At 33.4% G+C, this 17,557-nt stretch overlaps 2 protein-coding genes and 1 long non-coding RNA gene across 4 annotated transcripts in view; all 3 read right to left on the bottom strand.

The window, feature by feature from the left end:
- Positions 1-3,210, bottom strand: part of LOC112501118 — a 15,615-nt gene extending 12,405 nt beyond the window's left edge. The window contains exons 1-2 of the long non-coding RNA XR_003067417.1: positions 3,123-3,210; positions 776-922 (exon numbers count right to left, since the gene is read on the bottom strand). This is a non-coding gene — a long non-coding RNA (uncharacterized LOC112501118). The remainder of the gene's footprint in view (positions 1-775; positions 923-3,122) is intronic.
- A 1,607-nt stretch (positions 3,211-4,817) lies between these two features.
- On the bottom strand, positions 4,818-7,847 carry LOC112501031. 2 transcript variants are annotated; one of them, XM_025104667.1, is made up of 5 exons: positions 7,085-7,847; positions 6,771-6,999; positions 6,290-6,352; positions 5,363-5,456; positions 4,818-5,060 (listed from the first exon to the last, which is right to left on the bottom strand). In XM_025104667.1, the coding sequence occupies exons 1-4, from the start codon at positions 7,789-7,791 to the stop codon at positions 5,394-5,396; spliced, it is 1,062 nt and encodes a 353-aa protein (XP_024960435.1). In that variant the 5' UTR covers positions 7,792-7,847; the 3' UTR covers positions 4,818-5,060; positions 5,363-5,393. The 2 variants fall into 2 exon arrangements, with proteins under 2 accessions (XP_024960435.1, XP_024960436.1); XM_025104668.1 differs by having other exon boundaries at positions 4,818-5,055.
- Positions 7,848-11,023: 3,176 nt separating this feature from the next.
- Positions 11,024-11,578, bottom strand: LOC112501271. Its single transcript, XM_025104982.1, has one exon. The coding sequence runs from the start codon at positions 11,572-11,574 to the stop codon at positions 11,275-11,277; it is 300 nt and encodes a 99-aa protein (XP_024960750.1). The 5' UTR covers positions 11,575-11,578; the 3' UTR covers positions 11,024-11,274.
- Between the last annotated feature and the right edge of the window lie 5,979 nt (positions 11,579-17,557).

The raw sequence follows: 17,557 nt of genomic DNA, 5'->3' as shown, positions 1-17,557 counted from the left end.
ACAGTTAGAATTCAGTGGTTTAAATAGGAATTTGGATAGTGTAATTTAATAGGTGCAATAAATGCCCAATGGAGGTAACAACAAACTCATAATTACACAAGTCCAAGAAGGATCTTTTAGAGAATATAAAAAGTAAACCTCGATATTATCAGTGTAGAGGTCAGGTCTATGTACATCTTCTTTCCGCCCCCGGTGGACCCTACCTTCGGGCGGGACATATCCGCTCGTTTGGCTCGATTTGTTGTAAAAATCCAACCTCAAATTTATGCCACAAAGTTGTTCCAATTGAGAAAAGGAGTGAGTTTGTAGCTAAAATAAAAAGTCAACTCTCGAATATCTTACGTTCATAAGTTTGTTGTGTTCAAATACTTAGCATTAGATTACAACAACCTTAATGAGCATTTATGACTAGATTACAGGTAATAGAATATAATATAACATAATATAATATAATATATAGGGAAAAGATCCAGAGACGAAAGATCGTGTGAGAATAAGAGTTAAGGTGAGAAGTGTAAGAAGGGATTTGGACCCTTGATCACTTTTAATTGGTGTTGATCTGATGGTTCACATTAAGTCCCAAAATAACCCATGAATTAGCTTAGAAGGGTATTTCTAATTGATCTTCAATTATGATTGATCCAAGGGTGGAGATACCTTCTTACCCTTCTCATAGCGAAATACAATCCCCTCCCAGAATATAAAAACAAAAAAAAGACCAAACACATAACTAAGATTAAATATTAATGCAGCCAAAAGAGCGTAAGATCTTTACCTGAACGAACGCTATATTCCATATCTTAATCAGTGTAGGATCATTCCAAATCACGAACGCTTCAGCATCATGACCTCCAATTCATTCAAGTGTGTTCCACTACAGGTTCCACCATTGCCTGAAATCAACCATCTCCCAAAAGTTGTCCTAATTGAATTTTGACAGGTATTTAGTCAAGATCATTGAACTTTTTGGCTCCACTTCTAAAGTTCTAGGTGTGGCAAGCATGAATTTGCTTAAAAAAACAAAGTATTTGGATCAGCAGTGCTTAACAAGGGGCTTAATTTTTCATTGCTAAGATCACAAAAAGGTTAGCATACTTAATCATATATTAGAATCAACACTCAATTCCGGTTCGAAAGAACTATATATAGGAAGTGAAAATAGAAGCACCATAATTGGAGCTCAGGGCCGGCCCTGGCCACATGCAGCCCGTGCGGTTGCACAGGGCATCAAAGCTTAAAGGGGAATCAAGTTGTCACATATTACTAGTTTTGGGTTTAATAATTTAGGAATTGGACAACTGAGTTTTAACTATAAAAACATGTCCAATGCTTAGTAGTGTTGAATACTGAATGCAAATCGTGAACCAGTTAACGCTAACATTCCAACAACTCAATCTAATTTCTATTGTTCTTCAAAGTTCGACCATTTCGATTTTCAAGGCATGGTATTCTCTTTCCATTTCGATTTCGATTTTCAAGGCATGGTATTCTCTTTCCAGCTAAGGGGCTTTTGTCATTTTGATAATGAGTCTTCCTCTTGCATATTGAAATATGAGAATTGAAATTTTCAATGCACATGAGCACATCACTGTATCAACATAGCTGGAGCACACTGCACAACATTAACAACATATTGTGATTTTGTCTTAATTATTGGGCATTTGTTCTTTACAACACACAGTAACATAGATTAAGAATTTTACAATTTATTATTGTTCTTTTGACTTTTGTTTACTTTGAGGTTTGACATTACCGCATTAGATTTAGGGGGAGTTTGATTGGTTTTTTATTAAGTTCTATATGGATAAAGTTGTCTGTATGAATTAATCTGTTTGTATAAGTTGGAAAGTTTTTGTTTGAGAGAGTTTTTCCGCAAATGTAAGGAGCGTTTTTTTAAGTTGGAAGGGACATGTTTGAAAAAAAACTTGGCTTTCTATATAAAGCTCTCCCTAAAAGTTAACTGGATAAGTTATTTTCTATATCATTAAGCCACTACGAAACAATCATGCGTAGTTGAGCAAATAAGTTGTTAGTTTCATTAAGCTTATTAAGTTGTTAATAGATAGACCCTTAGCCTTAATCATTACACCTATAACTTTTGAGTTTTACTTTTTGTTTACTATGACAGTAATTTGGATGTAATTTACTATTTTAGTTAAAAATTAATGATAATTTTCCTCGTCTGTTGAGTCCATATATTGAAATAAAGTTTCTATTTTGCTAATTTGAATTTGGAAAAAAGAWAATTGGAAAAGAAGGAAGCACGATCTTAATCCAAGATTTATTCTTTTATTATTCTATATTTTGTATTTAGGGTTTTGGTTTTTATAATTAATAAAAATCAACATGAGAATGAGACACTTAGTTTGGTTCTAAACTCTTTAAAAAATCACATGTTTCTTTGTTTCATTGGCTTAAAAAAAATAGGCTTAGGGCATCTTTTATTATTTTCGCACAAGGCATCAAAAATCTTAGGACCGGGGCCCTGTTGGAGCTCTATATATCATAAGGATACATATACATATATACAGGGTCAGGTTCAGGAGAAAACCGTAGAAAATTAAAAAAACTAAGGACCACCCTGATTGCGTTCATCCGGACGGTATGCACATGTGCATACAAGTAACTCATAAGCAGTTTTCCGGTATGCACATGTGCATAACATGCACACATGCATAAAAACCAATAAATAGATTCGTTTACTTGTATGCAACATGTGCATACATTACAGTCGAGACGAGTGGTTACCAGGGTATTCCTCATTTTTCATTTTCTCCAAAGTTTTCCCCTGAACCTTCCTTTATATATGTATATTCCATCTTTGATATCTTATACTAAATACAACAATTAACTTGAAGAGGACTCAAAAGTTTATGAATTTGACTTAGAACATTCAGAAGCCGGACCACCACTAGGGGCGCTCCCTCTAGGACCCCAAGGGGGCGTGAGCCCATTTCCCCAAGGGTTATGGTTAGCTTACATGAGTGTGTTCTACACACCTCCTAACCCATGAACCCATGAGGTAGCTTAACCATCAAGCCATGATAGAGAGAGAGAGAGGGGGTGTAATTAGCCAAAAAGATGCGATTTTTATCTTCAAGAACTTTGTAAAAAACACTCACCGGACACTCCAAGACTCTGTTTAGTGAACCCATCGTCGTCGAGCCGCTCAGAGAGAGCTTATTAGGGTTAGAGAAGTTGAAGTCCAAGAAACACGAACAAAATTGAAAAATGGTTGCAAAAGAAAACAGAAACCAGAAACTAGCAACTCCAGAATCTACCAAATGAAAAAATCTTAGAGTAAGTTATGTCTTTGGTCCCTGTGATTTGGTAGTTTTTACGAAAATGGTCCCTGAACTTCATTTATTACAGATTGGACTCGTCGTATTTCGTTTTATAACGAATTGAACGACCATCCAGTTCCTCCGTTAACCTTGAAGGCATTTTTGTCCTTTTTTTTTTGTCTCATTCGAGAGACCAATTTCTTAAAAATCACACAAACCATAGGAACCAAATCCGTAATTAAGTCTAATAAAAAATTATACCTTGATTTTATTAAATTAATTAATTATTATGATTTAATATATATTGATTATTATACTTTAAGTTTACTTTTAATAATATCATATATTTTCTTTCAAAAAAATATGTATTACATACGTATACACACGTGCGTACACACCATATATATACATAACGACTTAACGAGGTTCAATCTTTTAGGAGAAACCCACCTCCATCAATCATTAGATTAATTGATTTAACGGATATAATTAAATTGGCGATTACAACAATATTTTTTAAATTAAAAAACCCTCACCACCTCTAATTTATAAAAAACAAAAAAAAAAAACAAAAATCGAGCGACGTAAATTACACCACATTGATATTTTTTTCTTCATTTTTTCATGACTTTTCGGTTTCATTTATCTAGCATTTTTCCCTTAACACACTCTCTCTCTCTCTTCTCTCTCAATGCAAAATAAATGAAAAACCAGAAAACTACGGAAAAAACAAATGAAAAAATATATCAACATGGATGTCAAATTAATGAGAAACTACGAGGTAGACATGTATATAGGCCCAGCCAGGAAAGGTTCAACTCCAACCTGAAAAAACCCGGTAAAACTTACAAATATATGATTAAGCTAAGCTTGAAAAAGACCTGATACAACCCTTTTCAACCTCAAAGCCTGATTCAGTCCAACCTGGCCTGGATCTTTTTGGTTTGAAAGGCGTGGTCTTTATGCATCTCTGCTTAAACCTATTTGACAATAAAAAAGAAACCTTCATGGAGTAATTTGTATTTAAGAAACCTTTGGAAAAAAAAAGAATAGGATGGTATAGGTAAGTATTTAGGTTAAAGATGATGATCTATGTCCTTAACAAAGAAAAATCAGTTCGATTGTTAAGAAAAGGCTTATTCACTAAGCTTCCGGAGAACCTTTATACAGAAAGTCAAGTTTTTTTTCAAACATGCCCTTTTCTAATTTAAAAACATGTACATTCCATTGATGGGGAAAAACCTTTCCAAACAAAAAAATTCTTGGTTTATACAAAAAAATTGATCCATACAGAACTTAACGAAAAATCAACCAAACAGCTCGAACAGTTACTGGTCAAACCTAGTTTCGGTTATCAATGATTGATTATATTGCCACAAAAAATTGGTTCGAAAAGTTGTATCCATTTCCACAAAAACAGATGTTGAACAAATGTAACATGTAATTCAAGCCAAAAAACAGAAACATCTAAAATGTAGTGAACTGAAAATCACTTATCATTCCATTAACACGTAAAACATATGATAGAAAAGCCGGTAAAAAAGAGGCAAGTTTTTCGGTCTTGACACGTTTGTATTAATGAAAAAGAAGCATTTTGCATTTTATGAACTACAAACCATATTCACAATGAATGAAGCAGCAGCCAACTTCATGATGATGTTTGAAACTATGGTATCATATCCCTCTCTTAACTGCAAATTTGCAAGCCATAATACACAATTTGCGATTAAAGTAGCCATGAACGGAACATCTCTTGTGAATGCTTCCCTACCTACACTGTAGAAACCACCATTAAAACCATGAAGTCATGCTACTTGAACCCATTTTGGGATATCTTATGAGCACAACTTTGTGATCAAAAATTGATAACGAAATAAAACGGCATTTGGTCTAAATATTTTCTTAAAAGCAGCACAAGAACATAAGATATGACTGGACGGGACAAGATAGAACAAGATCGTACTGGCGAGAGTGATGTAGGCAAGTGAAAGAATTATTAGATTCAACTGGCTTTGAGTAATACCAAACAGACTCTTAGATCTATTTATAAACCATCGATATTTAAAACATTGACATACCGATATAAAATGGCAGAGACAAGATCAACTTCTATTTTTTCTTGGTGGAAGCTTTCTTCTTTGCCTCTCTCTTTTTAAATCCTGTCCCACTCTCCTGTCAATACAACAAATAGTGGAGAATGATAATTAGAAATATCACAGGTTACCGGTGTAAATATACTGAAACGGCTAGTTTAAATGAAGCTTGAATATTAGTCCCTCAGTCCCAAAATAAACGTCCACGTTTCTTCTATTTTAGTTTGCTCCAAAGTCGGTATCAACCTACTTTCCAATGTTTACCCTTAATTATGAGATGGAGAAATACATTACCTCTTCTATTATTAAGGGTAATATTGTCATTTAGTAAATAAATGGCATTATTTTGGGATGAGGGAGCGATTAGTAAATGATAACATTGCAGGGTTGAAAGAGTAGTCCCTTCTAATATGGTGAGATAATATATGTTGTTCACTCAAATATTTAAGAGCCAATTGCAGAAACAGAAGGGGCTGTTTGGTTGGTTTTCATTAAATCCTGTATAGATAAAGATGTATGTGTGGATTAATATGTCTATGTGGATTGAAAAGGTTTTTGTTTGGGATGGTTTTTTTATAAACAGAAAGAGCGTGTTTTTTAATTGGGAGGGACAGGTTTGCAAAAAACTTGTTTTTTTGCATAAAGCTCCCCCTAGAGGCTTACTGAATAAGCCACTTTCTATATCATTAAGCCACTATCATATCAAATAGTCATGTATAGCTGACCGAATAAGCTGCGAGTCCCATAAACTCATTAAGCTTCTAACAAACAAGCCCTCACCAAAGTACATCACATCAAGGCTATACTATTTAGCTGAAAAAGATTCACAAGCAGAATTTTTTTGACATGGAAGTTTCTTAATTGCATAACTAAACTAAGTGGAGGTTGAGAAATGAATACTGTCACAAGTACCTTTTTATAAAGAGTGTAAGCAGCTCGACCAGTGAGCTCTTGCCCAGTTTTACTGACATAAACCTGAAGTGAAAAGAAAAGCGATTTAGATCATACAACATACATAGATATGCAAGCTAGAAGTTTATAAAAAGATCCAAAAACATAAATTTCAAACTCCTTGAGACATTGATTTATAAACATTCAGTTATAAATCAGAAACAAGATCAGTCCCTAAAATTCCCATTGATCTGAAACAAAAAACTAAAAAAATTGAGGGGCATATATATATAGATAGATAGATAGATAGATATCAATAATGATTGCTTAAGTATAAAAAATTAAAAAAGCATGCACTGCTTTCTGCTACCCTTTGTCCCCTCCTGATGAACCTGATACAGTTGATAACCACTACAAACTATTTGAGATCAAATATCTTGTTTTCTGTAACAAGACAAAAATTATTTGAAAATTATAACAAATCTAGAACATTCGAACTTACTCTCCTCCTATCAGGGCCCATGAACCAATGCCCAGAAGGTTGACCATCTGCTTGAACCCTCCTTTTGCCAGCAACTTTTGGGATCCCTTTATCAGTATCAGACTTCGAATTCACTGGACCTTTTGGCATTTCTCGAGTATTTGATTTTCTTGAATTTTTCCTTGAGCTTGTCTCAGCTTTATTAGTTCTAGCAGCTTGTTTAGAGTTTTCACCATGACTAAATTGACCCCTAAAAACACAAGATATACAAAGAATTATAAAAAGTATTATATAATTGTCAGCCATATCATAGAATAACTTAGAGCCAGGCTTACATGTAATCAATGTTTGATGTACTGGGCTGCTCAGAATCTCTGTTTGCTGCATTCAAAGGAAAAAAGTTGGGCAAGCGAGTTCGAACTAGCTCTTGGACCCTCGGATCACCATGGAAGAAGTACCGATGAGCAGGGGGGATTGGGTCACCCAAATCTATAATGCTATTTGTAACACGACTTTTTCGGTCACTCTTTCCAGTAGCACCATGAGATTTACTTTTATCTTTCATGGACCTGAAATATTCCTCACAGACCTCATCCAAAGCTGGAGTTGGAATATGGAAGCTCTTCTCTGGTTGGAAATCTTCCCATAGATCTTTCCTGGTGAATGTACTGATTGGTTCATTTAATTTTCCCTGCTCACTTAAACCTACTCGTTGCACAAGATAAGGTTGCCGTCTATTCAGAGATGATTCTGATCCAGTACAAGTCCTATTTTTGGCACATTCACTAATAAAAGGATCATCAGTATCAGAGTCAGAATCAATCAACTGAAACCTTCTAAGAGGGCTGATGGTCAACTTTGGAAACACTGGATTATTGCAACTTGTGATTACAGACTCTGGAGCATCCAAGACATTTTGCTTTCTCTTTCCTGATTGTTTAGTCAAAACCCCATGTCCACTAAGTGGGAATTTTGAACTGGTACAGACTGAATGGTGTTGTGTTGAAAGACGTGCATCTGCAGTTAGCAATAAAGGTAGCATACATGAGAAGATCAATATATTGGAATTAAAAACAAGCAGGCATGATTGAATTATAAAAGGTTCTAATAATGAGCTTCCCAGGAAATCTGAAGTATAGCTATAAGGGGGCAGCATTATAACTAAGATATTTTCCAAAATCTTACAGCATAATCTACAAAAGAAAATTCTGATAGTTCAGTAAAAGCTGTGTTACTTTCAAAAAACACATTGGATACAAAAGATGTCATGAATTGAAAATTACTCACAGTGGCAGCCACATACCACAAACCAAAAGGCAAAAAATGTAATATCGAGACACTCAAACACATCTGACAAGTTATGTGTAACAAGTCCTTGACAATATAAGAAGAGCCCCAATAGAATAAATTCTCTCATTGGGGAGCTTTGTACTTCTCATATCATAGGGAACCAACCAATGTCATCCCTTTTATGATACAACAAATCAATGTGATGATCGGATCCTCTACGTGTTTGTGATATTTCTTGACAAAGTAGTCCAAATTGCTGCATTTCAGTGGTCAAGGATAATAACTTTTGCTAAATACAGTACAGGGCTACAAAGAATGACCATGGATTACATAAAGGTTCCTTGAGCTTAAAACAGCTATATTCAATTAACAGGGTCCCATTTTGATATTTCAAAATATGAGAATTTTATCAATAATGATTACACTTCCCTATTGGTATTAGAAGGACAGTAACAAATTGTATAATAGCATTGCCACATTCCATTGCAAGCTAGATTTCAGAAATGAGAACTTTTTCTTGGAACATATCAAAAACAAAAATAACCACAACATTTCGAATGGGTTTGTAGCCCAGGGGAACCAACCTCTTAAATACTCCAAGACTTGCTTCATTATCATAAAATCGACTAAAACTCTATTATACAGTATATGAAGTTTAGGTGATTTATAGTAATTCCTGTCTCATACCACCCAAAATATATCAAAACAAGTTCATTTCTATCTAGTGACTACTTTAGCAAGGAAGACATGGTAGCACATCCTCAAGAACAACTTACCAGTTTTTATTACGTAGAATAATTCCGGAACAGGTATCAAGATTAAATTATTATCATGACAGCAAAACTTTGCGAATTTGTTTCCATTCAGTACATTAAGATTTCAACATGATTATTGAAAGTAAAACAGGATTAAGATTCAGTCTAGATGGATTTTAGTTTCGATTCCAAACATCTGATTTCACTCAGGTTTAACGAAATGCAATCGAGTGCCAGATTCTATCCGTTATGCTATGAGCTTATGTAGAATCACAAATAACCTTTTTTCCTTGAATCAATAACTTATACCTACTTTCATAAACATGAACTTAAACTACAATAACTAACATAATGAGTAATACCTGTATGATTATCCTCCGGCGAAGAGAACTCCTCAATGTCGTCGTCATCCACAACAACAGCAGAATCCAAATTCGCCTTGCTCTTGACCGAAGCAGACGATACTACGGCATCCACGGTAGGAAGACCTCGCCGGAGGCGCTTCAGTTTCGGAGGCGAACTCTCATTCTCAGTATCCGAATCAACAACTGTTAGGGTATCAAAATCATTATCATCATCTTCGAGTATCTTCGCAGCTCCGGACGCAGACGGATCCTTATTAGCTTCACTTGCAGCTGCAACGTGGGGGTCAGAATCGAGCAGATCAAAATCAAGCCCTAAAGAGAACGAAGGTGGTTCGAAATCCGCCATTGACGACACAGATGCAACGATCAAGGGTTTGAATTATGAAGGGGAGAGAGGCTTGAAGGGATCCGTGTAGTGCAAGATTTTTGGTATTCGCAAAACAAGTCGCGCTCTTTTCGTGAAATCAATTCCCATGGCGCCACTCTTTGACGGTTTGAATTTAATATTTTTCTAATTTGGCCGTAAAATGTTCGAAAATAATTTGGATATTATCATTCAGAGTAAGGTGTGTTTTTTCACGGTTACTTAATGGTTTGATACAAAATGATTAAGAGACTTTTATGATATAATGTAAAATAAAATATAATTGTTTGCTTTTATGATATGGTACCATTTAACTATAAGAGACAAATATAAATATTTTTTTTTTCAAACGATGACACCATTTGACTAAAAAATAATAGTAACAAAATTTGAACTCGGGTTTAGGGTGAAAAAAGAGTTGCATACCAATTCTACCAAAAAAAAAAACTTGTTCTCATTATAGTTTTAAAAGTATATATAATGGCACACAAAAAATTAATACAGTTGCATTTTTTACCCTAATTTTTTTTGCCCTAGTACGTTTGAGCCACAGACAAAATCTAGACGATTTTTTTACAAACCACCGGTGACTGGCCCGATATTTGAGCCTTTTATGCTATAACAAAAGATATTAATTGAACTCTTGTATTATATCGTGGAATAAATATTCTGACAAGTTTTTTGAGAAACTTATGAGGTGTTTGGTTAAAGGTGTTAGACAGTAATCAACGAAAATGAAAATAAAAAAAATTGTTTGGTTTTATATAATAATAGACTCATTTTTCCAGAAGCCCAAACTTTGATTCCAGGTTAAACTGGGAAATAAAAATTCATTTTAATTTAAATTTTCATTCATTTAATTGAACCAAACATCCCTATATTTTTCCAATGAAATTAGGGTGTTCTTTATAGGTGATCATTTACGGGTTTGGACGGGTCACATGTCGGGTCTAACTTCTTTTTTTCGACCAACGGTTTCGTATAGCAAACCGAACGGGCTTGAAAACTTGTCCATACCCGTCTTATAAATGGGTCATGCTTGCCAACGGACCTAAGAAAATTACATTTAAAAAACTTATATAAAATGGTAAATTATGTAAAATCATTCAAAATACATAAAAAAATTCAATTACAAAAACATAAAATATATTTGGAAGGTGGTTGACATTCGGCAGAGAGTCTAAACTTTTTTTAATAAATATTAATTGTATAAAAAAATTTATTTGATTATATTCATGTACGAGGCCGGGAGGGCCACAATCATCACCACAACCACTGTCTGTCACCGTCACCACCACCACGACCATTGTCACCACAGTCATCACCACAATCAGTACCACCCTCACCACAACCATGGAGACTACTACCGGCCCCATACCACCACAACCATAGACGCTACCACCGCCTCCATACCACCACCACTATTATATGCAACTCATCAAATAAAACAGATTCAAATTTCTCTGACATATCCAATCCCAATTATTCGCAAACAAAATACATGGGTAAACTTGATTAAATTCCATCCCAGTTTCAGTTCATTTGACAGATTCGATTATGACAGTTCCGTTATATGAACCAAACGTAACCTTAGTTCGAGAAACCTGATATATATTGGTTGGACTGAATCCCGCTAAAGGAAATAAACAAAAACCATATGTACAACTTTAAAATTACAAAAGAAAAAAAGAAAGAAACTCACATAATTGGGATAAACCCAATACGGAGTCGGAGTAACCATATATGCATGGTTACTCCGGAATGCTGTGTAGAGCAGGCCTCCACGTCCGTTGGTGCGTTTCAAATCGATCACTAACGTTCATCAACTGAGCAAGCACCTGTTGCACCGTTAACCCCTGCACATCCGCTCTACCCAATAACTCCTCCAGTTGTTTCTTCGATATCTTAATCTTCACCGTCGTTGCTGGCGTTTTACCGGAAAAGCTGTCGCCGGAATAATCATCTCCTTTCTGACGGTGGCTGCCGGTGAGAAACTCAGTTTCCAGGTCTTCCGATTGAATCGCTGGCTGCTTTTTTAAACAATTTCCCATTTTTAATTTGGTAATCAAAATAGTAGCTGCTTGCTGAGTTTATATAGGGGTGCGCCGCCGGAGAAGGCCAACTTGGAACAAGACGCCACGTCGGATTAAACATGTGTCCTACGTGGCATTTGACCGTGAGGGAAATATTGAAATTATGAAATAGGGGTGTTAAACAAACGGCCCCAACTAACCTAATACATAAATACCTTTAAAAAAAATTAATGGGCCGTTTATCAAACGCTTACTAAATCACATTTCTTTTTCGAATGAACGTGTTAGTTCGTTTATTCGGTTAAGTTAAACGAAAGAACATGAACAAACATTTGTTCGTGTTCGTTCGAATCGTTTACAGCCCTAACCCAACCTGATGAATCGGGTATATTTCTATACTATGTATTTTATATGATTGTTAAGTTTTTGATTAATATACTTTAGATATTAGATTAACTTGTAATTAACTATATTCAAAATTATATTATAATTTCAACCGTAATTTTACTTTTTTATTTGCATGAACTTTCAATTTTTTTTAACCTGACCAATCCAATCCGTATATAATCCTACTTTGAAATCATACATCTGGTTCAACTTTTGGCCGGTTCGTATTAATGTGAAGACCCGAGTTAAGTTATGCGTGCTTGTTGGCGGTTTGGGTTCAGAGCCGGTTCAAGTCGTTTTCAAGGATGACAAGACCCATTTTGTGACGTTCTCTCTCAACTTGACTGCATGGGGATGTACGAACCGTTGGAAAAAGGAGACCAAAAATTAAAGCCTATGGGCCCGGCTTATTTTCTCATGAGCCGGGTTCGATCGTAATTATTAGTATAAGTTTTATAATATTTTTTATCATACATCATGTATTCAACACAACCATAATTTCATATATATATATATATATATATATATATTATGTATGCGTGTTTGAACGAAAACTCTAATGATTTAAGAAAACAAGAAAAAATCGTTAATATACAAAATCATATATGATTCAGATCTATGTTTATATGTGTCATATGTGTGTGTATATATATATAATTATATATATATATATATACGTACAAAATCATATGATATATATATATAACATACAAGTTCAAAAGTTGTTCGCCTCCATTTTTTGACGTTAATGTAAAATCACATGTGATTTTATACATTTATGACATTTTTTATATTTTCTTAAATAGTTAGTGTTCTCGCTTGAACTCTTTTTATGTATTTGTGTGTATATATGGTTTTATTCACAAATATCAGTACAAATCAATCTAATATGTTCATATAATCTAATTAATACTTGATTTGACGAATATTTTGATTGTCTGCTCATTTAAAGCGTAGGTCATTTTAAATAAATTCTGGTAATCTTTTGTAAATATCTAAATTATAATAAATAAAATCTCATTATTTTTATGAAAATATAATTGGTTTGTATGGTTTGTACTAATAGTTGGTTTGGTTAGTCGATGATGTTACGTCCATTTGTTGAAATATAAATTTAAAAGGTTACTCGTTGATAAGATATTAGGGTTGGTTTACGTAAGAAAATGTTGTTTTTATGAGATACATGAGACATGATTTTTATACTTGAAACTTCTCAACAAAATGTTCGAAAGTAAATAAAAAAAAAAAAAACCCGAATCTTCACAGCAAAAACACTGTGAAGGTTACCTTTACAGTGTTTTGTTGTGAAGTTTCAAGTGTAAAACCGTGTCTCACGAAAACAACCTTGTTTCACATGATCTCAAGTCTAAGATATTATATTGATTTTCTATTATCAATTACAGTAAAAAAGAATTCACGTGATACTAAATTACAAAATAATCATATACGTATATGCATGCTTATCTATACTATATTATAAAACATTTGACAAAAACTTTTAAAAACAAATTCTTATGAATAAAATACCGTTTATTGATGCATATTACTTGAAATTTAATATTATAAGTAGAATGTGCATGAGTACATCTTATTAAAGCTCTATGTTTAAATTCGTAAAAAAAATTTCACAAAACAAAAGCTTTCAAATAGTTAATTTGATACTAATATCAATTATTCTTTTCAAAATTTTATAATATCTTAAAATTTACATTTCATTCAAAAATAAAAACATTTTTCCCCTCAAAACCACATAAACGCATTATAACATCGATAGAGCCAAAATATAAAATGAAACATTAAAACCAAAATGTATCTCACTACATTATGCGAGTATCATTCTAGTAAAAGTATAATAAACAACACCATTATGGCCTATCAATCACCATATTGTGAGATTTGTGGGCTACAAATGTGATGAATTAACAATCATTTATTTCACTTTTTAATCATTAATATTATTAATTATCCATCCATATGTTTGGTATGGACCATATATATATGTTTGCCTTTGGACTCATCTACAAGCATGCATAAGTTGACTCATTGCATGGACACCAATCAATGTGAACTATACTTGAATAAAAAGGGTTCAAGATAAGAAACTTGTCTAGGGCAATTTGGGAATTTCTGATTGGATCGAGATCAGTTCGGCCGACACAGAAAGTAGGTCGAAACCATCAATCTTTTTCCACATCCAACTTGCAACCCTGTTGTCGAGTTGAGATCTGATTTATTGAGGAGGATATGATGTTTGTATTTTTATGTTTGTTTTAGGAAATTAAAGGGTAAGCTGGTAATTACTGTTTTAATATGTGATACAGAAGGGATATTATATGTATACAGATAAAAATTCGCACACATGACAACCACATGTTTGATTATTATAATGATTAACAGGTTTTATTTTGAAAATAAAACAATATGTATGTTTAAACGTGTATGTATAATGCAATGTTTGAAATAATACATGTTTTCTAATTTATAAAAAAAAGTCAAATAAACATGAAAAACACCATACACAATACTCTATTATTCAAACAAATGAGCATGGCTTGATATTAAATATACAAGTCTACACACACATATATATAGAGAGAGAGGGGGAGGGGTTCAAACGAGAACGCATTCATTTTACAAGAACGCAAGAACACCTTTTTACTATAGACAATCACATATGATACATATGTGATACTCAATTAGAGACACGGATGATTTTCGGCGCGATCTTGGTTGCGGGCTAAGTCGCCCTTACACTACTAAGCCCCCTCACATGTATTATCACATGTGATAAGGATGTTGTTGATATGATACTATACTCTATCAAGACCATCACATGTGATGCTAAATCATAGACGCAGACAACCTTTGGCGCGACCTAAGTCGTAGAAGACATCTTTCGCATACTACCAGGTCCCCTCACGCGTATTATCACATGTGATAAGCGTGTTTTGTGCTCTCGTTTGAACCTCCACACACACACACACACACACATATATATATATATATATATATATGTTAGCTTTATTCTGAAGCTAATGATAACCTTGAAAAAGTTTTATTAAGCAATCGGGGCCTAGAAGATGAACTGAAGAAGTTTCTGCGCCAAAACGTCTAAAGTCTAGAAGACTAGCCTCTGTGCTAAAGAGTCACGGAGACCAGAGCCTCTTTCAAAGACTACAGAGCTTCTGTGGTAACCAGAGCCTCTGCAGGGCTCTGTAAGGACCAGAGTTCTTGGACTCTAAGTCCCTTGGACCAGAGCCCCTCTGTGAAGACCAGAGCTTCTGTGAGTGCTCACAGAGCCTCTGGTGATGCTAACAGAGCCTCTGTTGTTTTTGACAAGAGACTCTCTGGCTGTGCCGTCCTCTGTTATCTTTTAGATGACTATCTTCAGATTCCTTATTCTGGATAAGGCTATTCCTGTTCTGGATAGCGTCAAACTTATCCAGGTTTCGTGGGTTACTGCCTATAAATAGAGTGTTTCAGATAGAGAAATAAAAATAAGAGCATCAAGAGAATTCTCTTTGTAATAGATAGATTCAAAATCATATGAGAGTCGATTAGGGTTTCTTGAGAGTTTGTAATTTCTATTTTCAATAAAAGAAAAGCAGCCGCCGTTTCTCTGTTTAATCTTCTTGTTTACTTTCTCTTACAAACTTCTAGTGTAAATCGTTCTACTGTCAGATCTGGGATATAACAATATATATGTATATATATATAGATGGTTGGATTCTCGTAAGAAGATATTTTATAGTGAGAAGCGTAAGAAGATATCTTCATTCTTTAATCAATTCGAATTGAATGTCAACACTAATATGAAGTGCATCGAGATGCATGAGATCAATTGTCTTCTAAAGCGCAAATTCATGGGGGTGTATGAGATTAAAAGTGAGTAAGGCTTCAGATCTCTTCATACACTTCTCACCATAATTCTCTTTTCACACAATCCTTCATCTAATATATACACAGATGGGGAAGGGTTCAAACAAAAACGGTATCATTTTATGAGAAAACGGTAACATACGAAACATACAACCATCACATGTTATATACATGATGGACATGAGTGACTCTGCCTGCAACCTATGTCAAGGACAAAGTCACACACACAATATTTCCTCTCTATATCGTCTCATATTTGATGATTACCTCGTTTTAGGTGTTCCTGCGTAATAATAGAATGGTATCATTTTCTTTTGAACTATACAAATCATGTAAATGTTACAAACCGGTATTAACCATCCATCTAGCCTGATGAATATTTGGTTTTATGGTATATCTCGGTCATTTTCCATAAAATATCATGATCAAATGAACGAATTTAGATCACCTTCCATAAATATATCGGGTTTTTTTTATTATAGAAGGTTTGTATATTTACATGGTTGTTATTTGAGACAGCACATCTACACATATATATATGTGTGTGTGTGTTACAAATAAAATACGAATCAATCTCAATCGTGTATCTAGTCTAACAAATATTTGGTTTCATAAATATATCGATTCTTTCTTAGTGTTGATTCATAATGAATGAACTCAAATAATCTTTCAAAATCATAATAAACGAACATTCATCATTTACATAAATATTTAATTGATTGGTTTGTATTTGATTTGTCTTATATATATATATATATATATATAGAGAGAGAGAGAGAGAGAGAGAGAGGATCACGTGAGACCATTTTTTTACACTTAAAATTTCACAGCTAAACGTTGTGAAGGTAACCTTTACATTGTTTTTTGCTGTGAAGGTTCAGTTTTTTTACCACCACAACATTTTGCTGTAAAGTTTCATCAAATGTAAAAAAGTGGTCTCACGAAAACAAACTAGTCTCATGTGAACCAAACCCTCCTCTCCCCTCCCCCCCCCCCCTATATATATATATATATATATATATATACACACATACACACTAGAAGGGTTTTCACGCAATGCAACGAAATAAATCTCAATTTTAATGTTTAGTTTTTATTATTTGTCTCTATCAATATAATACAATTTTATGTGGTTCTGAGAAAGCGATAATATTTTTATTTTTGAATGAAATATAAATTTGAATATAGCATAAAAAATCTTGAAAAAATAAAAACGATATTAGTATCAAATTAACTATTTAATAGTTCTCATTTTTTTTGTTGTAACTTATTTAATTCAAATTTTCATTATAATTTCATCTAGGTCTAATAACAAAGTAATTTATTTTAGGTTTAATAATATAATTTTTATTAAAGATAATAATTAAACATTCTATTGGAAACTCAATGATTATCTTAATTATATTTTAGATTTTATATATCTAAAATAAATGTTTATTATATATTTAATTATGTTTATCTGCAGTTAGTTACACGAAATTAAATTGGAGCTTTAATAAGTTGTACTTATACAAAATCACTTGTAATCTTGAATTTTAAGTATCATGCATCAATAAACAACACTTCATGCATAAAATTAGTTTTTAAAAGTTTTTATCAAATGCTTTATAATATAGTATATATATATATATATATATATATATATATATATATATATTTCTTATTCAAAAGAAAGAATGGACTCAAATTGGTAGGTGGAGAATGGAATAATGTACATTAAATGTTTGAACAAAAT

The sequence above is a fragment of the Cynara cardunculus genome (genome assembly GCF_001531365.2).
Source record: "Cynara cardunculus var. scolymus isolate 2C chromosome LG 17, CcrdV1, whole genome shotgun sequence".
Classification (NCBI taxonomy): domain Eukaryota; kingdom Viridiplantae; phylum Streptophyta; class Magnoliopsida; order Asterales; family Asteraceae; genus Cynara; species Cynara cardunculus.
The sequence above is the reverse complement of the archived record's forward strand: the minus strand, read 5'-3'. Positions and strand labels throughout refer to the sequence as shown.